General features: G+C 48.5%; 1 protein-coding gene and 1 non-coding gene across 3 annotated transcripts in view; one reads left to right on the plus strand and one right to left on the minus strand.

The window, feature by feature from the left end:
• Positions 1-980: 980 nt before the first annotated feature.
• The window catches only part of GALNT12 (polypeptide N-acetylgalactosaminyltransferase 12), a 38,545-nt gene continuing 11,883 nt past the window's right edge, over positions 981-27,642 (minus strand). The window contains exons 2-10 of one of the 2 annotated variants that reach the window (XM_059411207.1): positions 26,178-26,347; positions 21,094-21,283; positions 17,605-17,790; positions 14,564-14,681; positions 12,832-13,008; positions 10,626-10,757; positions 4,743-4,856; positions 3,628-3,774; positions 981-1,404 (exon numbers count right to left, since the gene is read on the minus strand). In XM_059411207.1, the coding sequence (XP_059267190.1) occupies positions 1,264-1,404; positions 3,628-3,774; positions 4,743-4,856; positions 10,626-10,757; positions 12,832-13,008; positions 14,564-14,681; positions 17,605-17,790; positions 21,094-21,283; positions 26,178-26,347 (1,375 nt within the window). In that variant the 3' untranslated portion in view covers positions 981-1,263. The remainder of the gene's footprint in view (positions 1,405-3,627; positions 3,775-4,742; positions 4,857-10,625; positions 10,758-12,831; positions 13,009-14,563; positions 14,682-17,604; positions 17,791-21,093; positions 21,284-26,177; positions 26,348-27,642) is intronic. The other variant, XM_059411208.1, reaches the window with a different exon arrangement.
• LOC132025247 (U6 spliceosomal RNA) lies at positions 7,865-7,971 on the plus strand. Its single transcript, XR_009406507.1, has one exon. It is a non-coding gene; the product is annotated as a U6 spliceosomal RNA (small nuclear RNA).

The following is a 27,642-nucleotide window of genomic DNA, read 5'->3' on the forward strand; positions in this document are numbered from 1 at the left end:
CCTTCCAGTGGGCCAGGGGGAGACACCCAGGCTCAGATTCCCCAACCCTCGGAGAATGGGAGTGTTCCTCAAAATGTAAATTGCCTCCCAGTCCATAAAAATATTTCCCTTGACACCTAAAAAATGTCTTATTAGTTCTCTACCCTAAAAATGACCACGTGTCAGTTGATTGCAGGAGTAAGAGGATGACTCACAGGCCAAACAGATTAGTGGCAGTGGCCTGTGAACGCGCACAAACGCCTCCTCGCACTCCCTATGGACTTGGTCAGCATCCGTTTTACATCTGCCTGAACTGCCTCCCATGCCCCGGGGGGTAGGGGAAGGGGGCTGACACCCCTTCATCCAGCTCAGAGAGACACACAGAAAGGGGAAAAGATGGAGAACATAAAAGTTCTCGCTTGAACCATTTACAAGAGAACTGAGCTGTGCTGGAAGGAGTTCATACCATAGTCCCGCCTCCCGATGGGCTATTTAATCCCATAAAGATAAAATAACCAGATTACTTAGTATTTATTTTTGGATGAACACCCACTGATGAATTTATTGTGCTTCACATATTATAACATGTTATTTATGAAACCAGAAATTTAATGAGCCCGTACATGCCCGGGACTGAACTAACCCCACATCTGCTCTGTTATTTCATTCTCGTGACTCCCCTCCATGCTTGGTTTCATTATTCTCATTCTACAGAAGAAGAAACCGAAGTTCAGAGTGGCATCAGATTGATGGTTGCCAGGACAGCTGGAGTTGTTCTGGGTGATCATCAACACAACAATCCTAGTGTTCATCTGTCTACACTGAGAAAAACTAACCCAATGTCTGAGGTGTTGTCAGTTTACATAGAGCACGCTGCATGAGTCTGATTTCCACCCATGCAAACATCTTAATGGCTGGTAATCCCTGCAAACACCAAAAATAGAACCTTCACCTTTTTGCTAGGGATTGTCGTAGAAAGGCATGACAGTAGAACACACATCTTGATAGAAAAATACTTAAAGGTTTTAATTCTCTGAATATCAAGAGTTAACAATTTATGACTACCCTTTGGAAATAGGGTATATGGGAGCAATTTTGAGGTTTTCAAAATCAGTACAAAGCTTATTAAATCCAACATCACCTGCACAGGTTGTAAAGTGACTTCCTTATCAAAGGACAGCAGCTGGCTTGGGGGCGGATCTGTCACTGGATATAGCTCAGTCTCTGTCGGGCACAGTCCAGGGCCTTCCTGCTCCTTCCATGAGCTCCTCGTACAGTGACCATTTATCCCATGTGTTCCTTGAAGAGCCATTTCTGATGTTCTGAGTCGGTGCAGTCCCGCAAGAGGGGTACGAAACTGTCACTGAACGGCTTCCTCTCAGCCTGAACGCACTTATTGGACTGTGTGTGGAATAAAGAACCATCCTACAAGAGATGATAAACTACGGATATTTAAGAGAAACCCAAATAATTCCCCAGAAAGTATCTTTTTCCTTACAATGTATTCTTCAGAGCTCAGGGGACTTTTTATCATTTCAGAAGCAGTTACTGAGCATGGAGTGTCTGCCCTGTGCTAAGGCAACGGGGGACTGTGTGCGCATAGGAAGGGCCAGGTGTGGACAGGTGTGGATCCCCTGTCCCCGGAAGCTTGGCACCAGGGTCCACAACTCCACCGTCAGGGCTGGTGGTGCCACCTGCTGGCCGCTCTAGGGATCTATCAGACTCTGCCTCCTTCCCTACCGCTCGCTATTCTTTTCTTTCAGGGAAATTAGGATCAAAGATCCCTTATTAACCTCTTTCACGTCTCTCAGGTCAACTAATTCCATCCCTGGCGACCTCTTTCTCTCAGGTTTTTAAAGGCAGACTCAGGAACCTTGGCTGTAATCCCAGCTCAGCCAAAGAACAGCAGGATGAGAGGGTAAGTCACCTGCGAAGACATCGGTTCTACGGGACCATGACCATTTCCCCAGCCCCCAAAATCACGGTCCTCTTTAATGCTTCCCCCCTTCTCTTCTTTTTCCCAACTGTTGCTGAGTTAGCTCAGCAACCCTCTCCTCTGGCCCCGGAGTTTGTTTTTTCCCTCCACCTCTCTCCGTCATAAGCTGTACAGCCCAAGGAACCATCATCGTGTCTGAGGACCAGAAGGGCAGAACAAGTGGTGCATCCGTTCTAGGGAAAGACCAACCTTGGAAACGGAATTATATGAAGAAGAATCGCAAAAAATATTCACCTTTAAAACCCTTAAGAGAGCTCCCAAGTTGCCCTCAGAGCACCAGGAAAGGAAATGATTAAATATAGCCACGCTCCTCCCACCCTTCTAAGGAAACTTATTTTTTCCTTAAATGGTCACTGAAATTTAAGATAAAACTGTCATGACATTTCAAACCAATTTTATGATTTCTCGCTTGCATGACTCTTCCTCGAGGGCTTATAAACAGGTTTCAGTGAGAAGAGAGAAGAGGGACCCCTGGGTGGCTCAGTTGGTTGGACGACTGCCTTCAGCTCAGGTCATGATCCCGGAGTCCCGGGATCAAGTCCCGCATCGGGCTCTCAGCAACATGGGGAGTCTGCTTCTTCCTCTGACTTTCTCCTTGCTCATGCTCTCTCTCACTGTCTCTCTCTCAAATAAATAAATAAAATCTTTAAAAAAAAAAAAGAAGAGAGAAGAGAAGGAGGCGGGGGCAGGCGCTGTAGAGAACCACAGACCGGGGGTGTCTTCTGTCTTATTTTTTGTATCAGATGCATAGTGCCACAGCGCAGGGCTTGTCTAGGGAGCCTGCGGGTTTCACTGCTAATCACAACATTGTCATGGGAAAATGGATGCCACCTTCTAATCATACCTAGAATTAACCCATTTATAAGCTACAGAGACCAATCTTTCCATCCCTGGGGTCAGGCGGGGAAAGAAAGCCTCCCGTGGAGATAAAAGAGAACTGATTTTTTTCTTTTGAATTATTTGCTTTGGATTTATTCCCTCAAGTGCTTTTTCGAGACTCAAAGGATTTGACTGATTCACGGGTCCCGTTGTGGCTGTGCAGTGTGGCTGGAGCCTTTCAGTCCTGAAATAATACCCAGTTCCCAGCCCCCAGTAACTATTCCGAAGGAGCACCAACTCCCCCCGAGGAGTGTTTTCTTATCCTGTGTTTCTTGATGTTCATTCTTATCCTACAAGTAACAGCTGATCTCTGTAGAACTTCATGGTTTCCAAGGACTATTTCTGCCATACATCTGGTCCAGTGTTATGGTTCCCATTCTACAGCTGGGGAAAATGAGGCTTAAAGACATGGAGTAGCTTCGACCTGGGTCTAGCCTAACCTTACACCCTTACACTTTGGCTATTTGCTCCACTCATTTAAACGCCCTTTCATCTTCAACTGTGTTTGCACAGCTCCTCTTTGCATGGCCATGGCCACAGGTTGGAGGAGGGCAGGACGACTGGAGGGGAGCCATAATGCTACCGATGCTGGGTGCTGACGCTGAATGCCAGACCCCCACCACACTGCCAGCAGTTTGAGGGAAGCCCCCAGTCTCCGGTATGTGGCTGCCACCCTGAGGCCCGCGAGGACTAGGCCCGAGAACTCTCCCTCTACTCCCCCCATTGGCAGCCCCCGGACCGACAGCAAGGAAGGCAGGAGACAACTCGCTTACCTCCTGCAAGATGAACTTCTGATTCTCCGGGACAGTGTCCTGGCAGAGATGCATGGTGAGAATGTCCGTTCCTGCCTCCACGGCGATGCAGGCCTCTGGCTGGTGGGTGTTATAGCGTATTTCCTTCTGGGACGTGTACTCGAAGAACTAAAAACGGAGCAGCCAACATGCACAAGTTACTGTCTGATGTGGAAGGAGGGAACCTGGGGGGACTCCAGGTTGGAAGAAATTCTAATCCCACCACTTCGTCTCCAGATGTCTGACACCTCGTCTCCTCCCTCCTCCACAGGACCCGCCCTGCTGGTGTATCTGCCTGCTTGGGCTGGGATCCTGGTCCAGGCCACACACCTTCCTGGTCTCCACCTGCCCACCCTGAAACTCAGACATCACCCAGACAGCCCTGCCCAGGCCCCTGGTAGTTACTCTAAACACTCCTTTGTGTGGCACTGTGCATCAAAACGTGTAATTCCATTTAAGCATTAATTCCAAGGAACTCATCCAAAATGCAGATCTGTTGGGTTTTTTTTTTTTTCCTTTTTTTTTTTCTGACAAGAAGTTAGTGGCAGAAGCACTTACAACCACAAAGACAGGCAGGCAGGGACTCAGATATAACTAAATAGTAATCTACCTGTGTGAAGGGTTATCAAGAGGCCCTTGGGAATGATATTCTCAAAGGATGTCTAGTAACACAAGAAAAGTATGATAAAGTAAGTGGAAATAATGAGATAGAAAACACATAGACATGATGATAATAACTATTTCAAACAATAATCCAAAGGCCTTGCATTCAAAGAGATGGGAAATAAATATGTCTTCATTCTAATGGTGGTTGCTGGGTCCTGTCATTCACTTACTGCTTCTGGGTTGGGTTTTTTGTTTTTTGGCTTTTGGGTTTTTTTTTTTTTTTCAAACGTTCTGCAATAAGCCTATATTACCTGGATCATGCAAAAAAATCAAATGTTTAATTTTTTAGTTTATTTTATTTTTTTTACTCTGATCTTTGTTATCAAACTTTTAATTTTTTTAAAACAGAGAGAGTCCCTTGAGCACAGCGCCTCCTGCTGTCTGCTGCCTGCTGGCCCTGGGATGTTCAGCTAGATAGAAGCAGCACCTACCTGGTTCTGACCCATTCCGTGACAGAGATATAGAAGGACCTGGTGTCCCATGATCTGGTTTTCGTTGGGAGGGTTATAGTCAAAGCAGTAGTCTTTCAGTCCTTTGTTCTGCAGCTAAACAAAACACAAAGGTGGCATTTTGGTCCAGATTTATATGCAACAACAGATCCCACCCAAAGTTCTGAGAGTAATGACCCCATTAGAAAGCAGTTTCTGCCTCGAGAACTGGATTTAATGGGAAGAGTCCCTGACATTTCGAGGTCTGAAAGTGCCTTCCCATTCTATGCCATAGGCAAGAAGCATAACCCCCGTTTTAAGATGCTAGATCTGAGTTGCAGACAGTTTAACTCTTTATGGCCTGAAAGCTCCTATCTCTCCAGTTCTTGTTAGTGCAGCCTTTTGGCTACACTAGTCCAAGCATAGCTGGGTTGTTGCCTCACACATGTACCAAGGACTCCTGCAAGAATGCATCTGCAAAAAGATACCCTGATTGAGAGACTCAACAGCCCCCAGATTAGAAGCACACGATTCTAGGCTACAAGAAACAGCATAATACAGAGCTGATGACTTGCCCAAAGTCACGCAAGTATAGACATCCAAGTCTGAATCCGGGACCTCAGCTCCCAAGTCCAGTGCTCTCTCCATCACTCGACGCAGTCTATCTAATGTCATCTCTGAGGTACCTCTTAGATCTAAAACCCTTCAAACATTCTAAGAGCAAAAAACCAAGCTCCCTCTTCCCTTTCAGGAGCCTCTAGGGAAAGACACACACCTTTCTAAACCCCTTTCTGGAGAGTTCAAAGACCCCTCAATGAACTCCTTGTGAACCCCACCCCTGCCCTGGCCCTTGTCCACCCTTGACTAGGCTGTTTCCGAAGACAAGACTCAGCCATATAGAAAGAAGTTTCCAGGGGCGCCTGGGTGGCTCAGTTGGTTGAGCAACTGCCTTCGGCTCAGGTCACGGTCCTGGGTCCTGGAGTCCCGGGATCGAGTCCTGCATCAGGCTCCCAGCTCCATGGGGAGTCTGCTTCTCCCTCTGACCTTCTCGCCTCTCATGTTCTCTCTCACTGTCTCTCTCTCAAATAAATAAATAAAAATCTAAAAAAAAAAAAGAAAGAAAGAAAGAAAGAAGTTTCCACAATCCACCAGCTTATAAATCACAGACTTCCATGTTCTTGGAGACTCTTTGCTTTGTGAAGGAATCTGGGAATAGGAGATGTTTAGAATAATCAGAGCATCTTAGGCTTGGAAGGGTTCAAATGTCATCTAGCTATGTCTTGACCACCATAGGACATTGACCTCAAATGAATTCCCTATGTTCAGAAAGATTTGGAAGAAACTACAAAAACACTAAAGGAGGTTGGGAGCCTCTAATGATTAAAACTGAGATTAAATAAGCCAGCTGTATCCTGTTGATGAGACATAGAAAAAATGATATTAAGTGACTTTAGAACATACCATTTTTTTAGACTATCTCGTATTTGATTACATTTCCTTAGTGAACTATATTCTGCAAACAAATAGATCTGCAAAGAAATCTTAAACCTCATTCAGTATCACACTGTCAGTGTGTTATTATTTTGAAACTACTTTAAATAAAAGTTTAAGATAGGGGTGCCTGGGTGGCTCAGAGGGTTAAGCCTCAGGTCATGATCTGCGGGCCCTGGGATAGAGCCCCTGCATCAGGCTCTTTGCTCAGCAGGGAGCCTGTTCCCCACCCTCTCTCTGCCTGCCTCTCTGCCTACTTGTGATCTCTGTCTGTCAAATAAAATCTTTAAAAATAAAAAATAAAAAAAGTTTAAGATAAAGCAAATAAGTTATATGTGGATATTTCTTAAAAATTAGATTTTCAGTGTAAGAAAAAAGAAATACAAGTATTGGGGTACCTGGTAGTTCAGTTGGTTAAGCATCTGCCTTCGATTCAGATCATGATCCCAGAGTCCTGGGATCGAGCCTCACATCAGGCTCCCTGCTCAGTGGGGAGCCTGCTTCTCCCTCTCTCTCTGCCCCTCTCCCTGCTTGTGCTTGTGCTCTCTCTCTCTCTCTCTCTGTCAAATAAATAAATAAAATCTTAAAAAAGAAGAAGAAATACAAGTGTAATATCAAAGAAGAAAAAGATCCTGTAAGATTACATTTGAATTTGAGATATCAGTATGAGCTCACAATTTGTTTCTCAAAAATACACATTTCCTTTCTCTGCCTACTGAAAAGCTATAGTGCTGGGTTGTCCCACATGGTACCCACTGGCGGCATGTGGCCCAGGGCACCTGATGGGGCTAAGTCCACACTGAGACACGCTGTAAAGATAAAATACACCACAGATTTCAAGACTCAGTGTGAAAACAAGTGTTAAAACTAATAATATTGGGGGTATACTGAATGAAAATACATTATAAGCTTTACTTGCTCCTTTTTTTAAAACATGGCTACTAAAAAATGTCCCATTATTTATGTGGCTAGCATTGGGTTTCGGTTGTGGTGTGTGCTCTTGAGACAAAGGCCTTCACTGGCATCCAGACTGTGGGCTCTGACCACTGCCCCCACAGAAAGTGTTGGGGCTTCTGGGAAGGACGGCAGCAGGGATGGAGAAGACAAGTGTGGCCAGAATCAAGGAGGCGATCAAACCAACAGAAGGGGTCAAGATTCTAGAAGCCAAAAGAAAGAGATTCTCACTAGCCAAAGACAGGCAACCTGAGCAGTTGAAAGAAAACACACACACAAGCACACACACACACACACATGCGCGCGCGCACACACCCACCAGACTAATTGACAGAAGCCCATTGGCCGTATAAAAGCCCGTTGGTTTACAATGTTGCTAAAGAAAAAAAGCCAAAATGCAAATGAGCCAACAAACAGACAAAAACAACCCATTCCATTCCGTCTGCACCACTGGAGCAAACTGGAGCGCTAACTCTTACCCTGAAAACAGGCAAATAAAGAGAAAGACTGAAAAATGGTTTACGCCTTTTCTGAATGAACTCTAAATTTCGTAGACACCAAACTTTCCTGGTTAGCGAGGGAACATTCTTCTTTACAGAAGAATCTCAGCTCATGGTGCAGAAGGAACGAAAACACCAGAAAAAGCCCCGATTGGCAATGCCATTTGCAATACGAGTCTAGGGCTCACTTGCGCAGCACATATGCTAAAATTAGAATGATGTGGAGAAGATCACGGTGGGCCCTGCTTCAGGATGACAAGCAAATTTGTGAAACCTTCCATATTTAAGAATAAATATGAGCCTAGGCCATGACTATCAACAGCCACCAGAAACATGAGACAGAAGGCTGAATGGCCCCTGAGAGCAGCTGGTCCGGGGGGGCCTCCCTTGTCACTAGAGGCAGGAGACCAGAGGTGAGGTGCTCCCACTGTTGACGCAGTTGGAACCCAGAGTGCATCCAGGAAGTGTCCTTGCCATAAAAGGTCGATTCCCACTCCAGTCAAGGCTTTAGACGTCATTTTTAGTTTAAGAAGGGTGGGTGAGAGAGGCACCATTTAAAAGATCCCCACAGGGAGATAATGAGGTAACCCCAAGGGTGAGACTTTCTACAGGAAAACAGATGCTGGGGTTTTTTTGGTTTTTGTTTTGTTTTGTTTTGTTTTTTAACAGTTAACAGCTAAAGGATTTTCATTTTCACAATGAAAATTGAATTTAATGCATTAATGGCCTGCTCTGTATTTATTTTTTATGTGTGATTATTTATTTAATGTCCACCTCCCTCATAGACAATACACTTCTTGAAGGTGGGGTAGTGGTTGTCCTTCCACCATCAAACCCCGATGCCCAGAGCAGTGCCTAGCACAGGGTAAACTCCATGTAAATGTTAAAGTTGGGGTATTCTGAAAGTTACAGACACTCTTGAGAAATACAAATACATTGGGTGAATGAAAATTTCATCAAAAGAGCCAGAGATTTAGAAACAGTCAAGAGACCCCACCTATTAGGGAGATAGTTGTTCACGGTGTTTGCTTTTATGTTTTTTAGGTGACTGAAGATGTAATTGGTTCTGATTTAGCTCAGTTACTGAGAACTCACATTCCATGCAATGTGCTTGCAATTCTCTCTCTCTTTTTAGTTTCAGAGGTAGAATTTAGTGATTCATCAGTCTCTTATAAGACCCAGTGCTCATTATATCATGTGCCCTCCTTGATGTCCATCACCCAAAAGCCCCATCCCCCAACCCTCCTCCCCTCCAGCAACCCGCAGTTTGTTTTCTAGAGTTAAGAGTCTCTTACAGTTTGCCTCCCTTTCTGTTTTCATCTTACTTTATTTTTCCTTTTCTTCCCCAAGTTCATCTTGTTTCTTAAATTCCACGTATGAGTGAAATGATATAATTGTCTTTCTCTGATTAATTTATTTCACTTAGCTTAATACCTTCTAGTTCATTGCAGAAGTCAAGATTTCACTATTTTTGATGGCCGAGTAATATTCCAATCAATATATATATGCACACACCACATATGCTTTATCCATTCAGCTATCAATGGACATCTGGGCTCTTTCCATAGTTTGGCTGTTGTGGACATTGTTGCTGCTTTGTGGACATGTGCCCCTTCGAATCACTATGTTTGTATCCTTCAGATAAATAGTAGTGCAATTGCTGGGTCATAGGGTAGCTCTGTTTTTAACTTTTTTAAAAAATATTTTATTTATTTAATAGACAGCAATCACAAGTAGGCAGAGAAAGAGGAGAAAGCAGGCTCCCTGCTGAGCAGAGAGCCCGATGGGGCTCGATCCCAGGACCCTGAGATCATGACCTGAGCCGAAGGCAGAGGCTTTAACCCACTGAACCACCCAGGCGCCCATTTGTTTGTTTTTTTTTTTAAGATTTTATTTATTTATTTGACAGACAGAGATCACAAGTAGGCAGAGAGGCAGGCAGAGAGAGAGAGAGAAAGCAGGCTCCCCGAGGAGCAGAGAGCCTGATGCAGGGCTTGATCCCAGGACCCTGGGATCATGAACTGAGCCAAAGGCAGAGGCTTTAACCCACTGAGCCACCCAGGCACCCCCAGGCGCCTCTGTTTTTAACTTTTTCCTGTTTTTAAACTTCTGCGGAACCTCCATACTGTTTTCCAAAGTGGCTGCACAAGCTTGCATTCCCACCAACAGTGTAGGAGGGTTCCCCTTTCTCCACATCCTTGCCAACACCTGTTGTTTCCTAGGATTTTGATGGATTCCTGTCTCACATTGAAGTCTTTCATCCATTTTAAGTTTATCTTTATGTATGGTATAGGAAAACGATCCCGTTTCATTCTTCTGCATGTGGCTGTCCAATTTTCCCAACACCATTTGTTGAAGAGAATAGCTTTTTCTCCACTGGATATTCTTTCCTATTTTGTCTAAGATTAGTTGGTCATGGGTATCCTGCTTTGCATTTATCAAAGACTTCCAGAATAGAACACAGGCACTTCTGATCAACATGACACAGGAGACCTCCCTAAGTTGGTGTATTTCCTCCCAAAAGCCAAAGGCACTGGACATTTTAGTTGACTTCATCCCAGAAACATTTCTTTCAGGTTCTTTAAAATAACAGAAGTGACACATCTCCCTCCATTACTGCCTTTATGAATCCCTGAGTAGGACATTATTAACTGGTCCAGCCACTGAACACTGAAGCGAGGTGACTGCCCCTGGACATGGAAGCACTAAGTGAGCCTCCGTCTCCTCATCTATAAAATGGGAAGCTTATACTCACCAGTTTGGAGGTGGCTTCTAGTACTGCCATTTTGGACCCGAGGCCCAGACATGGGGAGAAGGAAAGACAGTGCCTGAATGCAGGAGGGTAGGGAGAGGGAGGCAGCAGTCCCCGTAAAGGGGCCTTTCTTGGCCAGGATTTGTTGATCAAGAAACTCCCAGCCCGCCACACGCCCGCCTCGCTCACCATCCCGAAGAAGCCAGGCCGGTCCTCAGGCACGTGCAGTTCTGGGTACACGTTCTCCAAGAACCACCTAAAGTCCTTACACTGGAGCTTTGCACGGAGCTGCTTCCTCTCTGTCACATCCCCAAAGGGTTCCTGAGAAAACAGCAAAGACAGTGAGTCCCTGCGGCCCCCTCTCCACGGACGCTCCCTTCCTTGGCAGCACTGAGCACCTCCGGAGCGCCAGGCCCCACACAGGCTCAGAGGCTCAGACCAGCCTCAGACACAGCTGCCGCTCCCCGGCAGCCGAGACGGTCCCACAAATGACTGCCTTCTCAGGGGTCCTCGCTTGAGGGAGGCGCAGCCAGCTACATAACACAAAGCGCCTGGTGATGAAGTCAGGGAGCCTCCAGGTCCTGGGGCCACGCTGGGTTCTGGGCCTGCACGTCAGTGAGCGCGTGATCCCAGACCAGCGACCATCTGCAGAGCACCTACACCAGGACCTTCCGGACGACTGATACCTGAGCGTGCACTTTCAAACACAGGTCAAGCATCCTCCATGTCATCACGCTCAAAGACCTCGTGTGCTCAACATACTGACGTTGGAACATATACTTGGAGTGGCGAGCGCAAAGCGTCGCGATGATAAATACTGGCGGGAGGTCAGTTTTCTGCACCAGACCAAGGATTGAGAACTTCCCTGTAACTGAATAAAAGTAAGCGTCTACTGAGCACGGCCAGAGGCACAAAGCCGAGGGCTGACATGTTACCGTCCCTGCCCCATGATGCTAGAGTATCAAAATGTGACAAGCTAGATAGCAAGATGGTAATGATAGAAAACTGGCTGAGTAAAATTTCAGATTTTTACTTATTTCCCAGCGGTTCTTTCTTTGGTGAGTCACAGGGTCCTCCCCTTCAACCAGATGCCCATTTTAATGCTGGGTCCCAGGCATCCAGACCAAAGGGATATGCCGTGACCCTATGTTATTCTTTGGGAATCCTCAGGAAGAGGGAACTGGGGCTTCCAGCCTGGGTTAGAGGAAGGAGCTAATGTTTCCATCCTGTGGCCGTGGGTAGGACAGAGGAAGCCATGACCCTGGCGTCCAGAGGCGGAGAACGGCCAAGGAGGGGGGGCGGGATCGGGGCAGCTTCACAGGGCTCAGCAGAGCAGGGAGAGGGATCCATGGGAAGGCACACACCCCAGGCCCAGATCTGTCTGCATCGCCCCCAAGGCCTTGGGCAAGTTCTCTGAGCTTCCCTTCTGTCATCTAAAAAATGAGAGTTTCACAACTATCCTGAAGGGCTCGCTAAGAATTCAGAAGAAGAGATTTTCCTCAAGTGGCCAGAATCGAGAGTGCTTATAACACATCTCATCTTGCCAAGCAGCCCCCTGAGTTACGCTGACACAGGTGGGCACCCTGTGCCGGGGCCTATGGAGAGCTGGCCCGTGCAGAGGCAGTAGACCTATTTGCTGAAATGTCTTTGCAACCCTAATATCACTATTTGTGGTTCCACACCTTCTGTGTCACTCGCAGACATGAGCAGAGTGGCCAGAAATCACAATCACCCCACGGGACGTTCCTAGCCGAGGTCACGTCTCAGTTCCCGTACTGTCAACAAGTGTCCCGTTTGGGATCTGCCTAGTGCCACATCTTCCAGGTTTTGCCACTCTGGTTTGGTGACATCACTGTTCAAAAGCCCTGCCAAGCACCATGCTGGAGGGCTGGCTAGCATTCCTAGGTTCAAGAAGGCCACGCTGGGCCTGACAGAGAAATTACATGGGTGAGATGGGCTTCGCTCGGGCACATGTTACAGCTGTTTGGCCATGAGTCTGGTTGTAAAGAATCAACAATATGTAGGTCATAATGTCTTTCAACAGAAATACACATGAAACCCAGTTAGGCGTTGATCAGCGGGCAAAAACGTCAAGCCATGGGAGGCATGCAGGAACCTAGCCCCACAGTCCCCCGGGAGCAGTGTGGTTCAGTAGTCTGGAAATCAGGGTTGGTGATGACTGCACAGACCATCATCACTGTGACTAATGAGAAGCAACAGCCGGTATTATTCTAAGTGGGAGGAATAAGGGGTTCCCAGACTTGTATCATGGGTGTTTGAGTCAGTCTCTATTTCTGGAGCCAGTTCACTGGGGGCGGGGAAGCCAGAATCAGCTGCTTTGGTTTGGAGATGGCCAGCCGGGGTGGGGGGGCCACAGGCGGGCAGGGGAACTCACCAAGCGGGCGTGCGGGTTGCGATGGTAGTAGAGCTCTTTAAATTCATCCATCCACACTTCGGCGGCTCGGACGCAGTTGGCCAGAGCCTTGTTGCGGGAGTAGGGAGCTTGCTTGGGGAAAACGTGGCCAACGTGCGAGCAGGGGTGTGTTTCCAGGGTCCCACCGCACTGCCAGATCTGTGCACAGAGCAGGGAGGAGGCCGGCGGGTGACTGGGGGGCGGGCTGTGGGTCCACAATGCCCGTAGCCAGGAGGCCAGGCACATAGATGTCACGATGAACACAGCCAGGGCCTCACCCTGGACAGGAGGCCACCTCCCCAGCTCATGCAGAACACAGTCAAAGAGCAAGAACATAGCCCTGAAGATGAATAGGCCATCAGAAGCGAGCCCCTGCAGTCCATGCACTAGAGCTCATGCACTTGACCCAAGGAGCCCCCATAGCTGACCTCACCAGGAACCCATTTACTCATCATGTAAAACACAGGCTCTTTACCTGGTCTCCTAGCCACAGAAGATAGGAAAGCAGCAAGTAAGAAGAGAGGTTTGGAAGGGAGAAAGGAAGAACTTCTAGAAGTAGGCAGAGCAGCCTGACACCTAGGGAAGAGGCAGAAAGACCATTAAAAGCACACCCAACACCTCACCAGGCTGCCTTGTCTGAGAGCATTTCATGCCAGGGACAGATGGTTGGGAATACCCCACTGTCCCCAGGATGTTTGACCAGGGATAGGATCTGGTACTTAAAATGTGGGATGTGAGTCTCTGGGGGCGGGCCAATTCTTATGAAACTCTTTCAAAGCAGGAGACATTATTGAAACTTAAAATTTTTCTATTAGGAGCACCTGGGATACTCAGTGCGTTAAGCCTCTGCCTTCGGCTCAGGTCATGATTTCAGGATTCTGGCATTGAGCCCTATATCAGGCTCTCTGCTCAGCAGGGAGCCTGCTTTCTGCCCCCCCCCACTTGTGATCTCTCTATCAAATAAATAAAATCTACAGAAAAATGACTTTTTTCTGTTAAAAAGTACAGACACTGACATAAACTTTTGATACTTTAAAATGCAGGATTTGGTGAACTGGAAATCACATTGAAATGTTAGCGGTCTCTCTAAGGGGCATCTAGGGGTCACATGCAGCAGAACTAGTAGGTGGGCTTGTTCCAAAAAGCAGATTCCTGGTCCCAACTGAAAATCCGTCAAAGCTGACTTTCTGGGGACTGTACATATAAATCTGCCTTTTTAGCAAGTCTCCCTGACAATTTTCATGTGTGGCCAAGCTGGAAAGTTACTGCACCAAACAGGGTACTTCATGAGTAATTAAGCAAATCAAGGTTCCCAAAGATGGGGTCGGGAGGCAGGGGCCTGTGTTTGCACTCACTGTTTGGGTGACCCTGACCCCATCACCTCCCCCATCTGGGCCCCAGTTCCTCCCTGTTATAGTGGGAGAAAAGAACTGGGTGACTTCTCAAGGGAGAGGTTTCCTTGCCCCAAATCTATGAAAAGTACTTTTTTTTTTAAGGTTCAAACAAGAAGACAAGCATATTTATAGGATGTCTATGCCACTACTATCATATTTCAGGACTGGTAGATAAAATTTGCCAACATGAAGGAAAAGTCCACCAGGGTCTCCTAGCAAATCCCATCATTCCCCGAGAGAGAGATGGAGAGAGAGAGAGAGAGAGAGAGAGAGAGAGAATAGGTTAAGAATGAGTCCAAAGAGAAAACTGGAATACTTACCCTAAAGGAGAATTCCAGGTTTTCTCCGCCCCAAACTTCCATTCCTGTATCATAAGACCCCAGATACTCAAAATATTTCTTACTCACAGCAAACAGCCCTCCGGCCATCGTTGGAGACCTAGAAGAGTGTGAGAACCATATTGCGATGTGAATGATGGCAGGAAGCCAGCACAGTTGAACTCCTGCCCGCCCCAAGCCCTTTGGCTGTCCATCTGTCTCTAAGCACACCCTGAGTTCATGCTCTGTGCCAGGCGCTAAGCTGAGCCTGGAGGCAGAGATGTACCTCACAGTCCCTGCTCTGGGGAAGCTCATGGACATCTCAACCAGCACTGTGTGAGAGCACCCTGATCAAGCCAGAGTCCCGGGGGCACACAGAGGGAGGCCTGGGGCAGATGGGTAGGGCCCAGCCTGAGGAACACAGGGGAGATGGCGAAGAGGAATGGAATGGTTCTTCAAGAAGACACCAGCATGAGCAGAGGCCTGAGGGTGAGAGAAAACCTCATCCTTCTAGAAGAACAGACAAGGAGAGTCAAGGAGAGAGAAGTGCTCCCCAAGAAGATGGCTAGTGCCTTGCTTCAGTGGACTTGGCCGTACAGTCACAGGGAGGGCAAGCACAGCTGCCCTTAGGGCTATGGAAGACCATGGAAGGCAACGCTGTCATCTTAAAGCTCCCCAGGGCCTGTTCCTCTCCTGCATGAGTGGCCTCCTCTCCAGGACCCAGATGGCCAGCACTGGCCTGCTTCTTCACCCAGGCCTGATGTTCCAGAAAGGGCCCAAGGCTTCCGTCCTACCACAGCAGAAAGCTGTAGGGTCAACACACCAGGAGACGCAGATACAAAAGGACACATTCAGAAATGGAGAACTAAACTTCATTAAGAGCCTGACTGTCTACAGATGTTAAGATCTTCCTGCAATCCTGGCCCCTGCAATCCTGGCCCCTGACACAGTATTGGCTTTCCCTGTGCTCTCTGTGCTGGCCCAACGGGAAAAGGACAGCAAGATTCCTTGTAGAAGGGAAGGCTCTAGACTACACGGCTTTTCCAAGTGTGTTCATCCTAAAAGTCTGAGAAGGAGGCAGAGTGGACATGCTGGTATCTATTTCATAGGTGAGGAAACTGAGGCCCAGGGATATTATAGGAAGGGAAGGGGAGTTGGCCATGACATCCCTGAGTACCCGTGTGTGTGTAATGGGGTTGGGGAGGGGACCATGGGAGTTCAGGTCAGCGTCCCAAGCTGTTTAGGTGAACCTAGATAGGATCCTTCCTACTCTGAGCCTCAGTTTACAAATCTGTTCAGTGAAAGTTTGGGTAGGATGTCCCTCAGGACTCCCGAAGCTTGGGCATCACCTAATCTCTCCCTCCCCCATTCTCCTTCAGTCTCTTGCAAACTTCCACTGCAACATCCCCAGAGTCCTTCACTTCCTTCCATCTTCTCCTGCACCATCCCTTCTGACTGGAAGACTACGGTGCCTCCTAATGATGTTGCTGCCCTCTGCCCCACCCCCTGCAGGCCCCTCACCACGTGGCATCCAGCAACCTTTAAAGAATGCAACAGGCAATGGTCATTTCCAGTTCAAATCCTTCCAGCAGCTTCTACCCTCTCAGGGTAAAGTCCAAAGCCCTGTTCTTGGCCTTCCAGGCTGGACATGACTTGGCCCCATTCATCTCTCTTCCCCCATCTCTCAACACCATTCCCACAGGTGTTTCCCTCTGCTCAGCAGTGAGTCATCTCAGGGTCAGAGCTCAGGTAGAAGATCCAGAAGCCCACTTACCAAACAAGGTGCTGATAGGGTGCTGATCTAAGACACCATTTCCAGCTCCGTTCACCAGCAATAAAGCTGATGTTTGCCCTCCATCCCCCTCATTCCCATATCTGCCTCCCATTTGGTCCTGAACTAGGAAGGGGAGGAAGAAGCCATGCTATCACATCAAGACCTCAATGAAGGAGAGAGCAACTGAGCCCCCTTTAAGCCCACTCTACTCAGAGCCAGACTTACTCACTCGTCAAAGGTGGCCCATTCAGTCCCAGGTCTACCCAGTTGAAAAAGCGCCTGACACCATGTCCTCAAAATGTTAAGCTTGAAATTATCATATGACCCACCAATTGCACTCCTAGGTATACACCCCAAAAAACTGATAATAAGGACTCAAACAGATAACAGTATCCCAACATCCACAGCAGCCCTATTTACAATAACCAAAAGGTAGAAACAACCCAAGGGTCTGTCAGCAGGTGGGTGGATAATCAAACATGGGTGTATGTACAGTGGAATATTATTCAGCCATGAAGAAGAAGTGGAGTTCTAGAAGAACCTTGAAAATGTGATGTTAAGTAAAGGAAGCCGGACACAAAAGGACAAGTGTTGTGTGATCCCACTTATATGAGCAATCTAGACTAGAGAAATCCATAGGGACAAAAAGTAGAATAGTAGTCACCAGGGGTTAGAGAAGAGAAAGGGAAGCCATTGCTTGATGGATATAGAGTTTCTGAACAGGACAATGAAAATGTCCTGGAAGTATATAGAGGTGATGGTTGTACAATATCGTGAATGTGCTTGATGACACTAAACTGACACTTAAAAACAGTGAAAAGTGGGAAATTTTATATTATACACATTTTACCACAGTTTTTTAAATAAGTAAATCAATCAATAAAGTATACCAATATAAAATTCATGTGTGGAGCAAAACTTTTTTTTTTTAAGATTTATTTATTTATTTATTTATTTGAGAGAGAGAGAGTGAGAGAGAGCATGAGAGGGGAAAGGGTCAGAGGGAGAAGCAGACTCCCTGTGGAGCTGGAAGCCTAACGAGGGACTCGATGCCAGGACTCCAGGACCATGACCCGAGCCAAAAACAGTCGCTTAACCAACTGAGTCACCCAGGTGACCTGTGGCAAAGCTTTTTAATAAAAGTAAACAACTGCTCTGGAGAAAACGAGGGAGCAAGAGCCAACCTGCCCTCCCAGAGGCCCTCCCTGACATGACAGCCGGACGCAACAAGGCCCGCTCCAAGAGTGAGCGCCCAGAAGTCCCCCCTCACCTGATGACATCAATGGGGGACCGCATCCGCACCCTCTCCCTCTCGGGGACCACATGCCACGTGAACACCAGCCTCCAGTCGAAGCCGCCAATCTGAGGCTCCCCAGGGTTGCCCAGGTACTCAAACGTGTTCCAGTCAATCACATCGATCACAGGGCACACCACCGCTGACTCTTCTTCGCCAATCCTGTGAACATCAGGACGCGCCCCGTGTGCCTCTCCGTGCAGACAGGTGGCCAGGGAATGAGAAGGGAGCTTGGGGATGAGATCACTTCCCCCTTCCACGAGGAAGGAGGAACACCTGTGTGAGAATGGCCTGCGGCCACATCCCACCCTGAAAGGTGTTCATCAGAGGGATTGCTCGGGTGACGGAGGAAGCTGAGGAAGGAAGGATTCTGGTCTGAAGACGGAAGATGCCACAGCTTTCATGTTCTGATTCTGTCTATGGCTCTGCTGCATAAACTCGAGTCCCTCCATGAAAGTCGAGACATGTGAAAACCAAAGATCACTTTTAGAACAGAAAATAGACTTCCAGTGTCTAAAGACAGCAAGAAGTTTCTTCATGTAATCACAATGAAACATCTTCATGTTAAGAAATAATTATCCCACTTCAGAACAGAGATGCGTCCAGACCAGGGGATCAGCTTTGGAGTTAGAAAAAAAATTTGAATCCTGTCTCTTATTTGCTATGTGACCTTAGCCAAGTCACCTAACCTCTCTGAGCCTATTGCCCATAGGTAACACAGCCGCATCAATACCTACTCAGGGGGTTAATGGAAGGACTCCCTGAGGGAATGTTTGTAAAAGATGACTGACAGAGATCCTGGATCTAGTGCTATTCTTTTAATTCTTGTTACTGTGAAATGTTACATGGTATTAAAGCGAGAAACACTGACTTTCCACTGAGGGTATCAGCCCACGTGTCTGCTTCAGCTGCTCTCCCCAGTCATGACTGCAGACCCAAGCGTCCTTCAGCACGCTGCCACATCGTGTGGGTACTCTGTATTTGATGACACATCCAGGTAAGAGGAGTTGAGACTGAGCTGTGTGTGAACACTGGATTTCTCTGGGTTCCATTTCGGGGGGTTTTCTCTGGTGTCTGAGACCTAAAAATCCTAAGTCCCACAGAATAATGGTGTGAAGAAACAGAGATAAAGCAGACTCGAGCTTTAAGAGTCCTTAGAATAATACCAGAAAGTTAGTAGTGTGAATACCACACTTTGGTAAGAATTATAGTATTAGGTGAAATTGCACTGTTCGGGATAGACAGTATGAATAAAATCTGCGAATTCTCTAAAGCGAGGAAGACGCAGACCAGGTACTACTAATACCCAATTCTTTCAAGAAACTGAGGGTGCTCTTAAAAGGTTTGAAGGGACCAATGGCAGACCCACTGGGCAGGTTCAAAGAAGCTGCTTAGCCCCTGGCACAGACAAGAACTTGTGACTTGCAATCAAGCTGGTTGGAGCCAAGGGGAGCCAAATTTTTATAGGAAAAGGAAAACTGGGGAGAGCCAGCATTGGCAGAAAGGCCCCTGGAGCAGAGTCGTACAATGAGCAGGCCCAGTAGCAGTATGTACCACGGTGGGGGAAGGGGGAGGAACAAGGGGGTGTGCTACTGGCATCTGGGGCTAAACCATTCTTTGTTGTAGGGCTGAGCAGCACACCGTGGGCTGTCCGGTATCCCTAGTCCACAGCTCAAAAATTACCAGGAGCTTGGGAACCAAAGATCTATTCCAAAAGCCCCAGAGGAACAGGGTTACTGTTCTTGTTGGACAGTCTAAGGGACCAGTGTGTGCCAACTCTGGGGCCCGCGTAGGCCCCTGGGAGCTTCAGAAACACCCAGAAGCCAGAGATTCAGATCCAAAGAGTCTGCCGTGAGAACAGGAGCTGGAATGTTTTACAAATTCCCCAGGTGGGGTGCTTTTGTATAGAGATATGGAACAAGGACTTATCTATGGGGAGGGCTGCCTTGCTGCCTCCCGGGGATGGGCGGGAGCAGAATTCTGGGAAGCATTAGCACATTGCTGCCTTTAGACTGGCCTCAAGGTAGCCATCTGTGTGCACGGTGGGGAGGAGGTGAAGGCCAAACCCACCAGTCCAGGTTCCAGAGGAAACTCTTAGCTGTCACCATGTTCTAAACACCCTCAGACTCCATCACAGGCCAGGGAAACCCTGGGTTCCTGCTGCTAGTGAAGCTCAGCAGAGCTGAGGAGGAGAAATAGGCAGCTGTGGCACCCACAGAAGACAGGACCAAGGACAGCAGAAGTAGCAGAATAGTGGGGAGCCTGGTCTTACACAGGAAGAGAGGTCAGTGGGTCCCCAGTTCTTCCAGCAGACTCTGGCTCCAAAGCACTTGAGCCCACAGGAAAACAGTCTGCCAACTGCGGAGACCCCGGTCCTCCCAACCCTTCACCTGCTCCACAGGGAGGGACCGGAGGCAGACCCCCCCCACCTTGACCTTGACCCTTCCTCCTCAACCTGGCAGAGCTCCGAGTCAGCCAGTCCAGCTCCTGACTGCTATGATACAGAATCGGGAGCACGGGGAGAGAAAGAGGGATGAGAACAAAAGTGGAGGCCTGGTGACAGTAGTTTTGGAGGATAGGCAGATTGGGACGGTCAGGGGAACATGCCGTGGGACAACAGGAGACATGTCCTTGAAGATAGGGCTGTATTATGACTTTTCATAGCTCCATAAATATATATATATATATATATATATATATAAAATATATATACTTATATATATATATAAAACTCTATTTTATGACTATGCTGATATAAGGACAAACACCATCCAGGCTAAATTCATTAATGTGCAGTCATTATTTTTTTTTTTTTTTAAAGATTTTATTTATTTATTTGACAGAGAGAGATCACAAGCAGGCAGAGAGGCAGGCAGAGAGAGAGGAGGAAGCAGGCTCCCTGCTGAGCAGAGAGCCCGATGTGGGACTCGATCCCAGCACCCTGAGATCATGACCTGAGCCGAAGGCAGCGGCTTAACCCACTGAGCCACCCAGGCGCCCTGCAGTCATTATTGATACTCATTTTTTTTCCTTCTGAATGAAAAAAAATTAATGTAAAAACATTTTGGGTGTCTGTTAAAGGTTCATGGGTCCTAAGCATTGTAGGCATGGGGTATAATGGATAAGACAGCCTTGCTTGAAGGAAATATGCCAAAATATATATTCTTAAACCATGTGATTCTATGTGATTGATATTTTTTTTTCTTCCACAGTAAACATATAAAATAAGTAGGAATAAAAGAAACACTAATAAGGCCTCCTACATGCTAGCATGTTCAAAGGACTGTGTATATGTATTAATTCATTGAATGGCCTCTGCAGCCCTGTGGGGCAAGGGCTGTTATCACGCACAGTAACAGAGGACTGCCCAAGGGCCTTCTGAACCCAGGTGCCCGGCAGCCCCTTATGCCCAGGTAAGAAGTTTCTGCTTCTGCACCATGTGCAGCCCCCACTCACACCGCTCACCTCTGCAGCAGCGGCTCGAGCCAACCCTCGTGGCACTCACAGTGGCAGTCCAGGAAGGTCAGCACTTCACCCTTCGCCGCAGAAGCGCCCAGAAGCCGGGCTCGCACCAGGCCCTCCCTCTTGTTGGCGCGGATCAGACGCACCTTGGGCAGGCTGGACAGCTCATTGGCCAAGCGCTCCTTCAGGTGCTCTGGGGAGGCAAGCCAGAGAAGCAGGGTCACCCCCACACAACCCATACCCTTCCAGGGCCCTGCTATCCCAAAAAAGAAAACTGAACAGTTCAGACAGAAGCCTCCTTTGCCCTGCACCTGGGATGCCCTCAGCTCACCCAGAACAGAGGCTGGACGCACAGCAAGGCCAGGGGAGGCTGAGAGAGAACGAGGCAGAAGAAGTCCAGAACTCCCCAATGCTCCCCTTCAGCACCATGCACACTGAGCTATGTGCTTGAAATGGGTGCATGTGTTATGTGGATGTGTCTCAGCAAAGTCGTTACCCCCTCAAGAACACATCACACCCTGACTTGTGAACATTTAAAAATAAAGAACAAAAAAACTGCCCAACCACAATTTTTCAGAAAAACTGGTTCAATATAAATTTGGTTTCCTTATGTTAATTATGTAATATGTTATAAAATTTTAATTTATATGGAATTGTGTTAACAAATCTTATTTATATTTCTGTTAACATAAATTTTCTCAGGAGCACATTTCCCTGGACACAGTAATAGGAGTAATAACAGCAGTTCACAGCAGAGGGTCTCCTGTGCTAATTACCATCTAGGGGATTTCTCTTCAAGTCACGCAAGTCTTCTAACTTTCCCATGAGGTAGGTACTACAATGATCCCCATTTATAGATGAGAACACTGAGGCCAGAGAGGCTAAGTAATGTGTCAAATTCCCAGAACATGTGAGCTAAGGAACCAGGATTTTAACCCGGTGGCCCTGGCTTGAATCCACAGGCTTAACGCTGCCTCCCAGAGCTTTCTTCTATACTCTCTCGTCCTTGTGAAACAAATCCAGAATTTGTTAGGAGGACATGTTCATTGCATTCTACAGAAGAGGAAAGAAGGCTTTAGAAGTTGAAAAGTCGTGGAGTGTCTGGGTGGCTCAGTTGGTTAAGCATCTGCCTTCACCTAAGGTCATGATCCCAGGGTCCTGCGATCGAGTCCTGCATTGGGCTCCCTGCTTCTCCCTGTCTCTCTGCCTATGGTTTCTACTGCTTGTGTTCTCTCTCTCTCTGTCAAATAAATAAAATGTTTTTAAAAAATTAAAACTCAATAGGTTGTGCCCACAGCGAGGACTGGCCCCCGGACTTGTGACTCCACACACATCAGGGGCTGGAGGCCCTGGTTCACACCCCTCCATGGGTCACGTTGGAGGTAGGTGGGAACCCGTTGGGCAAACGAAAAATAAGAAAATCCCACATGAATGTGGACTTTGTCTGAAAGTCCTCAATCATCATCAAAAGGGAAAATTTTATGAACTGTTCTAGGTTGCTTCAGTTTGTAAAAATGTTTCTCTAAATATTCCTGACACGTAAAAATAAATAAATAAATAAAGCATTCAATGGTTGATTTTTTTTTAAAAAAAAATCCTAAATACAACTGCAAATAAGCTGCCAGCACAAATAAGGGAGGTGACTTCTAAGCAAAGCTAATTGGAAACACATGAAAATCACAGGTGCAATAAAATCACACGAAAAACTCGAAATCGCAGGTGCAATAAAAAGGGGAAGGAAGGAAGGAAGGAGAGAGAAAGAGAGAGAGAGAGAGCGAAAGGAAGAAAATGCATGTGTAGCCTCCCTGCACCTTTATGGATTACGACTGTCTGAAGTGTCTTCCCACGCCCTGGAGGGCAGACACCCCTTCCTCCCGCTAAGAAGAACCTGCAGAGAGGGCAGCAGGAGGGAGAGGAGGGGCAGGGCAGGGCTCCTATCACATTACAGGCTGGGGGGCAAGATGCCCACTCTACAAGTCACCAGGATGGGGAGGGAAGCCTCAGCCCCAGGGCACCCTCGCTGGCAACTGCGAGAGAACGGAACCGCACGGGGAGGGCTTCATCCCACACCCCGGCCCCCTGAGGAGCTGTTCCATCCCATGAGGATAAAATAAATAATCTGATTTTTGCTTCTGAATGAATACCTTTCTGAAATGTTTTCGCCACCCCACAGTTTTTTAATATTTCATAAAATTACAAGGTACCATTTAACAAACACTAAGAATACGCCAGGTGCTGACCTAGCCCGTGACCCATCCTTATCTCAGTCCTCGAAATGACCCCATGAAGAGGTCAGAACTGTTACCCCACTTGACTGGGGCTGAGGCCAAGGTTGACACTGGACTTGCTCAAAGCTGCGTAGCTGCAAGGTGTTGGAGCTAGGAGTGAGACCCAGAACCAGAACCAATGCAGATTTAAAACAGCCCTGGGAGGAAAGGACCAGAGGAAACGGAGATGCGTACCTACTATGTGCCGGCTGACACGGGGTTCTGCTCTGTTCACAATCTCATTTATTCTTTGCCGCTCTCTGATATAAGCGTGGAAAAACCCATTAACAGATAAGAAACTGAGGCTCAGAAAAGACAAGTGGCTCGTCTAAGGTATCATGAGAGGTTCTTGGTAAAGCTCACCTCAGTCCCAGGTACCCTGACTCCAGAGCTCAGTGCCCAGTGGGCATCACTCAGTATGAAGCCCCAGCCTGGCCTGCATGCTGTCACGGAGAAGGCCAGCTGAGGCCTGACACACACTGTCCCCGTGGGTGCACACAGCCACGCATCACATAGGCTACTGTCCCCAGCCTCCCTTGCAGCTAGGTATGGCCAAGTGAGCCCGTTCTGCTCGGTGGGATATGAGGACAGCTTCCAGGCCTGGCTCCCCAGCCCCTGGAAACCCTTCTGCTAGTGAGAGAGAGCAGAAGGTGAAGAGCCAGCAGGGGGCATGCAGACAAGACCACACAACACCCTTGAGAAAGTGGAGCGACAGGACGGAAGCAGCTGGGGCCCTGACACTGTAAAGCCCACCAAGCCCACCACACCAGCCCTCGACCGTTATGCAGATGTGTGATATGAGAGACGTCAATTTTTATCCCATGAAAATTACTGTTATTTTGAGTCTCTATGCGAGCAGCCAAACACACCCACCAGTTAGGACACATACTCCAGGCTTTGAAGTCAGACAGCCCCGGCCCAGAGCCCAAGGCAGCCGATGCCCAGGAAGCAGGAGCAGGATGCCCTTCTGCCTGGCCCAGGGATGGTCATTTGGCTTGAAATGGGCTACGGCCTTGACATTTCCCCTCAGCTGAACTTAGGGGCCCTCATTCACCTCATCATGTGGCACGTGGCATGACCACAGCCTCTCCACACCAACCATCCATCGGCGATGCCCCACAGGGCAGAACAGCCCAAGACCCAGTGACCTTCCTGTTCCCCCAACAGCCCTCGGACAGCTCCCATCAGCCTCATATTGAAGCCTGAAACCCTTATGGTGGCTTCAAGAGCCCAACTGGCCTGGTCTCGCCCACCCTTGCAACCACATCTCCCATGTCGCCTCCCCACTGGCCAATGGTCACCCCGAGGAATGCCTGCTCACCCCAGCTCCTGCCTGCACCTGCGGCTTCTGGGCTGCCTCCTCTACATCCTAGCTTTTGGCTTAAGACCACCTCCTCCAGGAGGCTTCTTGGCTTCCACCAGCTGGAGGAGGGCCTGTGCCCAAGCTCCACTTCCTCTCCTGCTCCCACTTTTGTTTCGCAGCACTCTCCACCTGGCTGCATTACATTTGCTATATTATTATGTCACGCTATGCTATTTTACATTGTGTTGTCTTATGTTATTCTTTACACATTCCCGGACCATCTCCACCCACCAGAATGTGAGTTTATGAGAGCAGGGACTTGTGTTTCCCACAGAATCTCTGGTGCCTCGAACAGTGCCTTGCACACAGGAGAAACTCAAAAAGTGTTCACTGATTAAATAAGGGCCAGCCCTGGATTGCATGTAAATTATGGACCCCAGGTCATTGGTAGGGATGCCGGCAGCCTCTCAGTTCTTCTCTTGTTTGGGCTGCACCCCCCCACACACCTTTTTAAGACTTATTTATTTATTTATTTGAGAGAAAGAGAGAGAGGCGCGTGGGGGAGAGGGAGAGACAGAATCCCAAGCAGACTCCCTGCAGAGCACGGAGCCTCATGCCAGACTTCATCTCAGGACTCTGAGATCATGACTTGAACTGAAATCAAGAGTCAGACGCCCAACCGACTGAGCCACCTAAGCATCCCCAGGGCTGACCGTTTTTTTATCTCATCTCAAACTCAACACATACAAAGCCAAATGCCCCTCTTCCTCTCCCAGGCCTGTCTCTCCTGCCTTGGGTGGCTTTTCCAGCTCTGGGACAGCACCACCACTCACCCAGAGATCTGCAGACGTCATGTCTCAAATGTCCCTCCTGCCCCTCCCCTCTACTCCCACTTGACTCCCAGCCTCCCTCTCTCCCCTGGGCCAGCCCGATAGCCCCTGGCCTCCCTGCAGAGCTCCACTGCACACCATTCTCCACCCACAGGTATCTCGGGCCTAGAGGGATCCCTCAAAGGGCAAAACTGCTCTCCTGCTTAAAATCCCACCTTTGCTCTCCCTGCTCTCAGGACAAAGTCCCGATCTGACCTCAGGTCTAATGCCTGCATCCTTCCCCACATCTCACATTCCTCCTTTGCCTGTTCCCCATGAAGCAGCTGCTCCTCCAGCCTTCCTGAATGAGTGGCAGGTGCCATACAACCCAGGCGACGCCATGCCTCCGAGGCTTTCTACCTTCTGTGCCTCTACTCAGAACCTCCTCCCTCCACCTTTGCTGCCCACAAACTGCTCACTCTTCAAGACGTAAGGTTGGCCCTCTTCCCAAGTGCCCTATCTCCTGCAGCACCATGTGGCAGAGATGTCACCACCCCTCTAGCCCCAGCAGGCTCTGAGCCCCCTGAGGGCAAGAGCCAGGTCCAGGGGGACACAGGAAGCCCCCACCCCCTCTGAAGTCACGCTTTGGCCTCCCAGGCGCCACCACAGAATGCCAGGCCCCTCCAGGAGCCCGTGGCAGGAGCTTACCTCTATCACTGTAGTCATCTACAAGAATGACTTCTTCCAGCAGGATGTCCGGGGATGTCTCGAGGACACTATAGACTGTCCGGAGGAGGGTTGACCAGGCTTCGTTATAAAACGCTATGATGACAGATGTCGTGGGAAGGTGATCATAATCATATTTCTTCTCTTTGCACCTGCAGATACAAGACAGCTTGTATCAAGAACAATCCAGAACAATCAAGAACACACTGCATACCAGGGGTGATGGGGAGGGAGGCGCCAAGGGGACACGGGTCACGGTCTCAAGGTCTCCTTCCGGGAATGGAAAATCATCTGCTACCATCTTCCAGAGCCCCCCGTGTTCCACTAGGAGCTTTAACAGATTCTAAGAAAGGTTCAAAAATGATACCCTATAAGCTCGAACTGTGGGACTCTGTTCTTAAGCTTTAGAGCAATTTTCAGATTTGAGCGACACACAAGCTAAGCAGACCAGAAGAGAGGGAGACTGCCACCTCCCCCTCTTCAACCACTCTCTTGCCTGTCTGCTCCCTTCCAACCCCATGGCTAACTGCCAGGCCTGTGCTCAGACCGTGCCCTCTGCCTGGAACATCCTTCCCTCATTTCTCTACCTGGCAAATTCTCTGTCCTCCTTCTGTTCCCCAGACCCGTGGGTGCAGGCAGCTGCTGGCTGCAAGAGGGGCCTCAGCCAGGCATCCCTTTCAGCAGGTGTCACCGCATTCTGGCTGCTGGCTGGAGTCTCACTGCTCTCCCCAGCACCCTCCCACACCCCGGCCGCACCTCTGCTCCCATAGGCCCTGTGCGGAACGCAGAAACTGGAGCCACCGCTAGAATGCTAGAACAGTCTGGAAGGGTTCCGGAGAGGACCCTGACTACTCCCCATCTAGTACCCATGTCACCCCTCAGTCCACTCTGTGGCGGCCTCGAGGGTACAAGTGAGGGGATATGCCCTGCCTGACTGGCAGTGATAGGAACCAATAAGCTTCCTTCCTCTTTCTTTAGTAGGGTTTCCTGTTACTTTACAGGGAAGTTACCCTACTTGACAGAGAATTCTCTCCTCAGAGTAGCTAATGATAAACTTCCAGATCATCCCAGGGATTGGGCTGTGCCTGGAACTCATCAGCAAGAAGTGAGAGGGGAGGAACAGAAGCCCAAAAGGGGCACCCGCAGGACCCCGGGGCTGGAAGGGGGGATGGCGGGGCCGCTGGCAATGCAAGAAGGGCATGCAGGCTGAAGACCAGTCAGGCGGCCTGGGCAGAAAGGGAAGGCCTCAAAGACAGGCCGTGGGCACATCCAAGAGACGCAGAAGCTAGCAGGGTGAGGAGTGAAGCCAGCTGTGTGGGCTGTCCACCAGGGTCCAGGCGATATACCAGTGGGCCCTTACCAGTCAGTCACCAAATATTTCCTGACTGCCTACTATGTGCTGGATTTAAAACAACAACAACAACTCCCCTGCTCCCACAGAGCTTAC

The sequence above is a fragment of the Mustela nigripes genome, chromosome 9 (genome assembly GCF_022355385.1).
Source record: "Mustela nigripes isolate SB6536 chromosome 9, MUSNIG.SB6536, whole genome shotgun sequence".
Lineage (NCBI taxonomy): Eukaryota > Metazoa > Chordata > Mammalia > Carnivora > Mustelidae > Mustela > Mustela nigripes.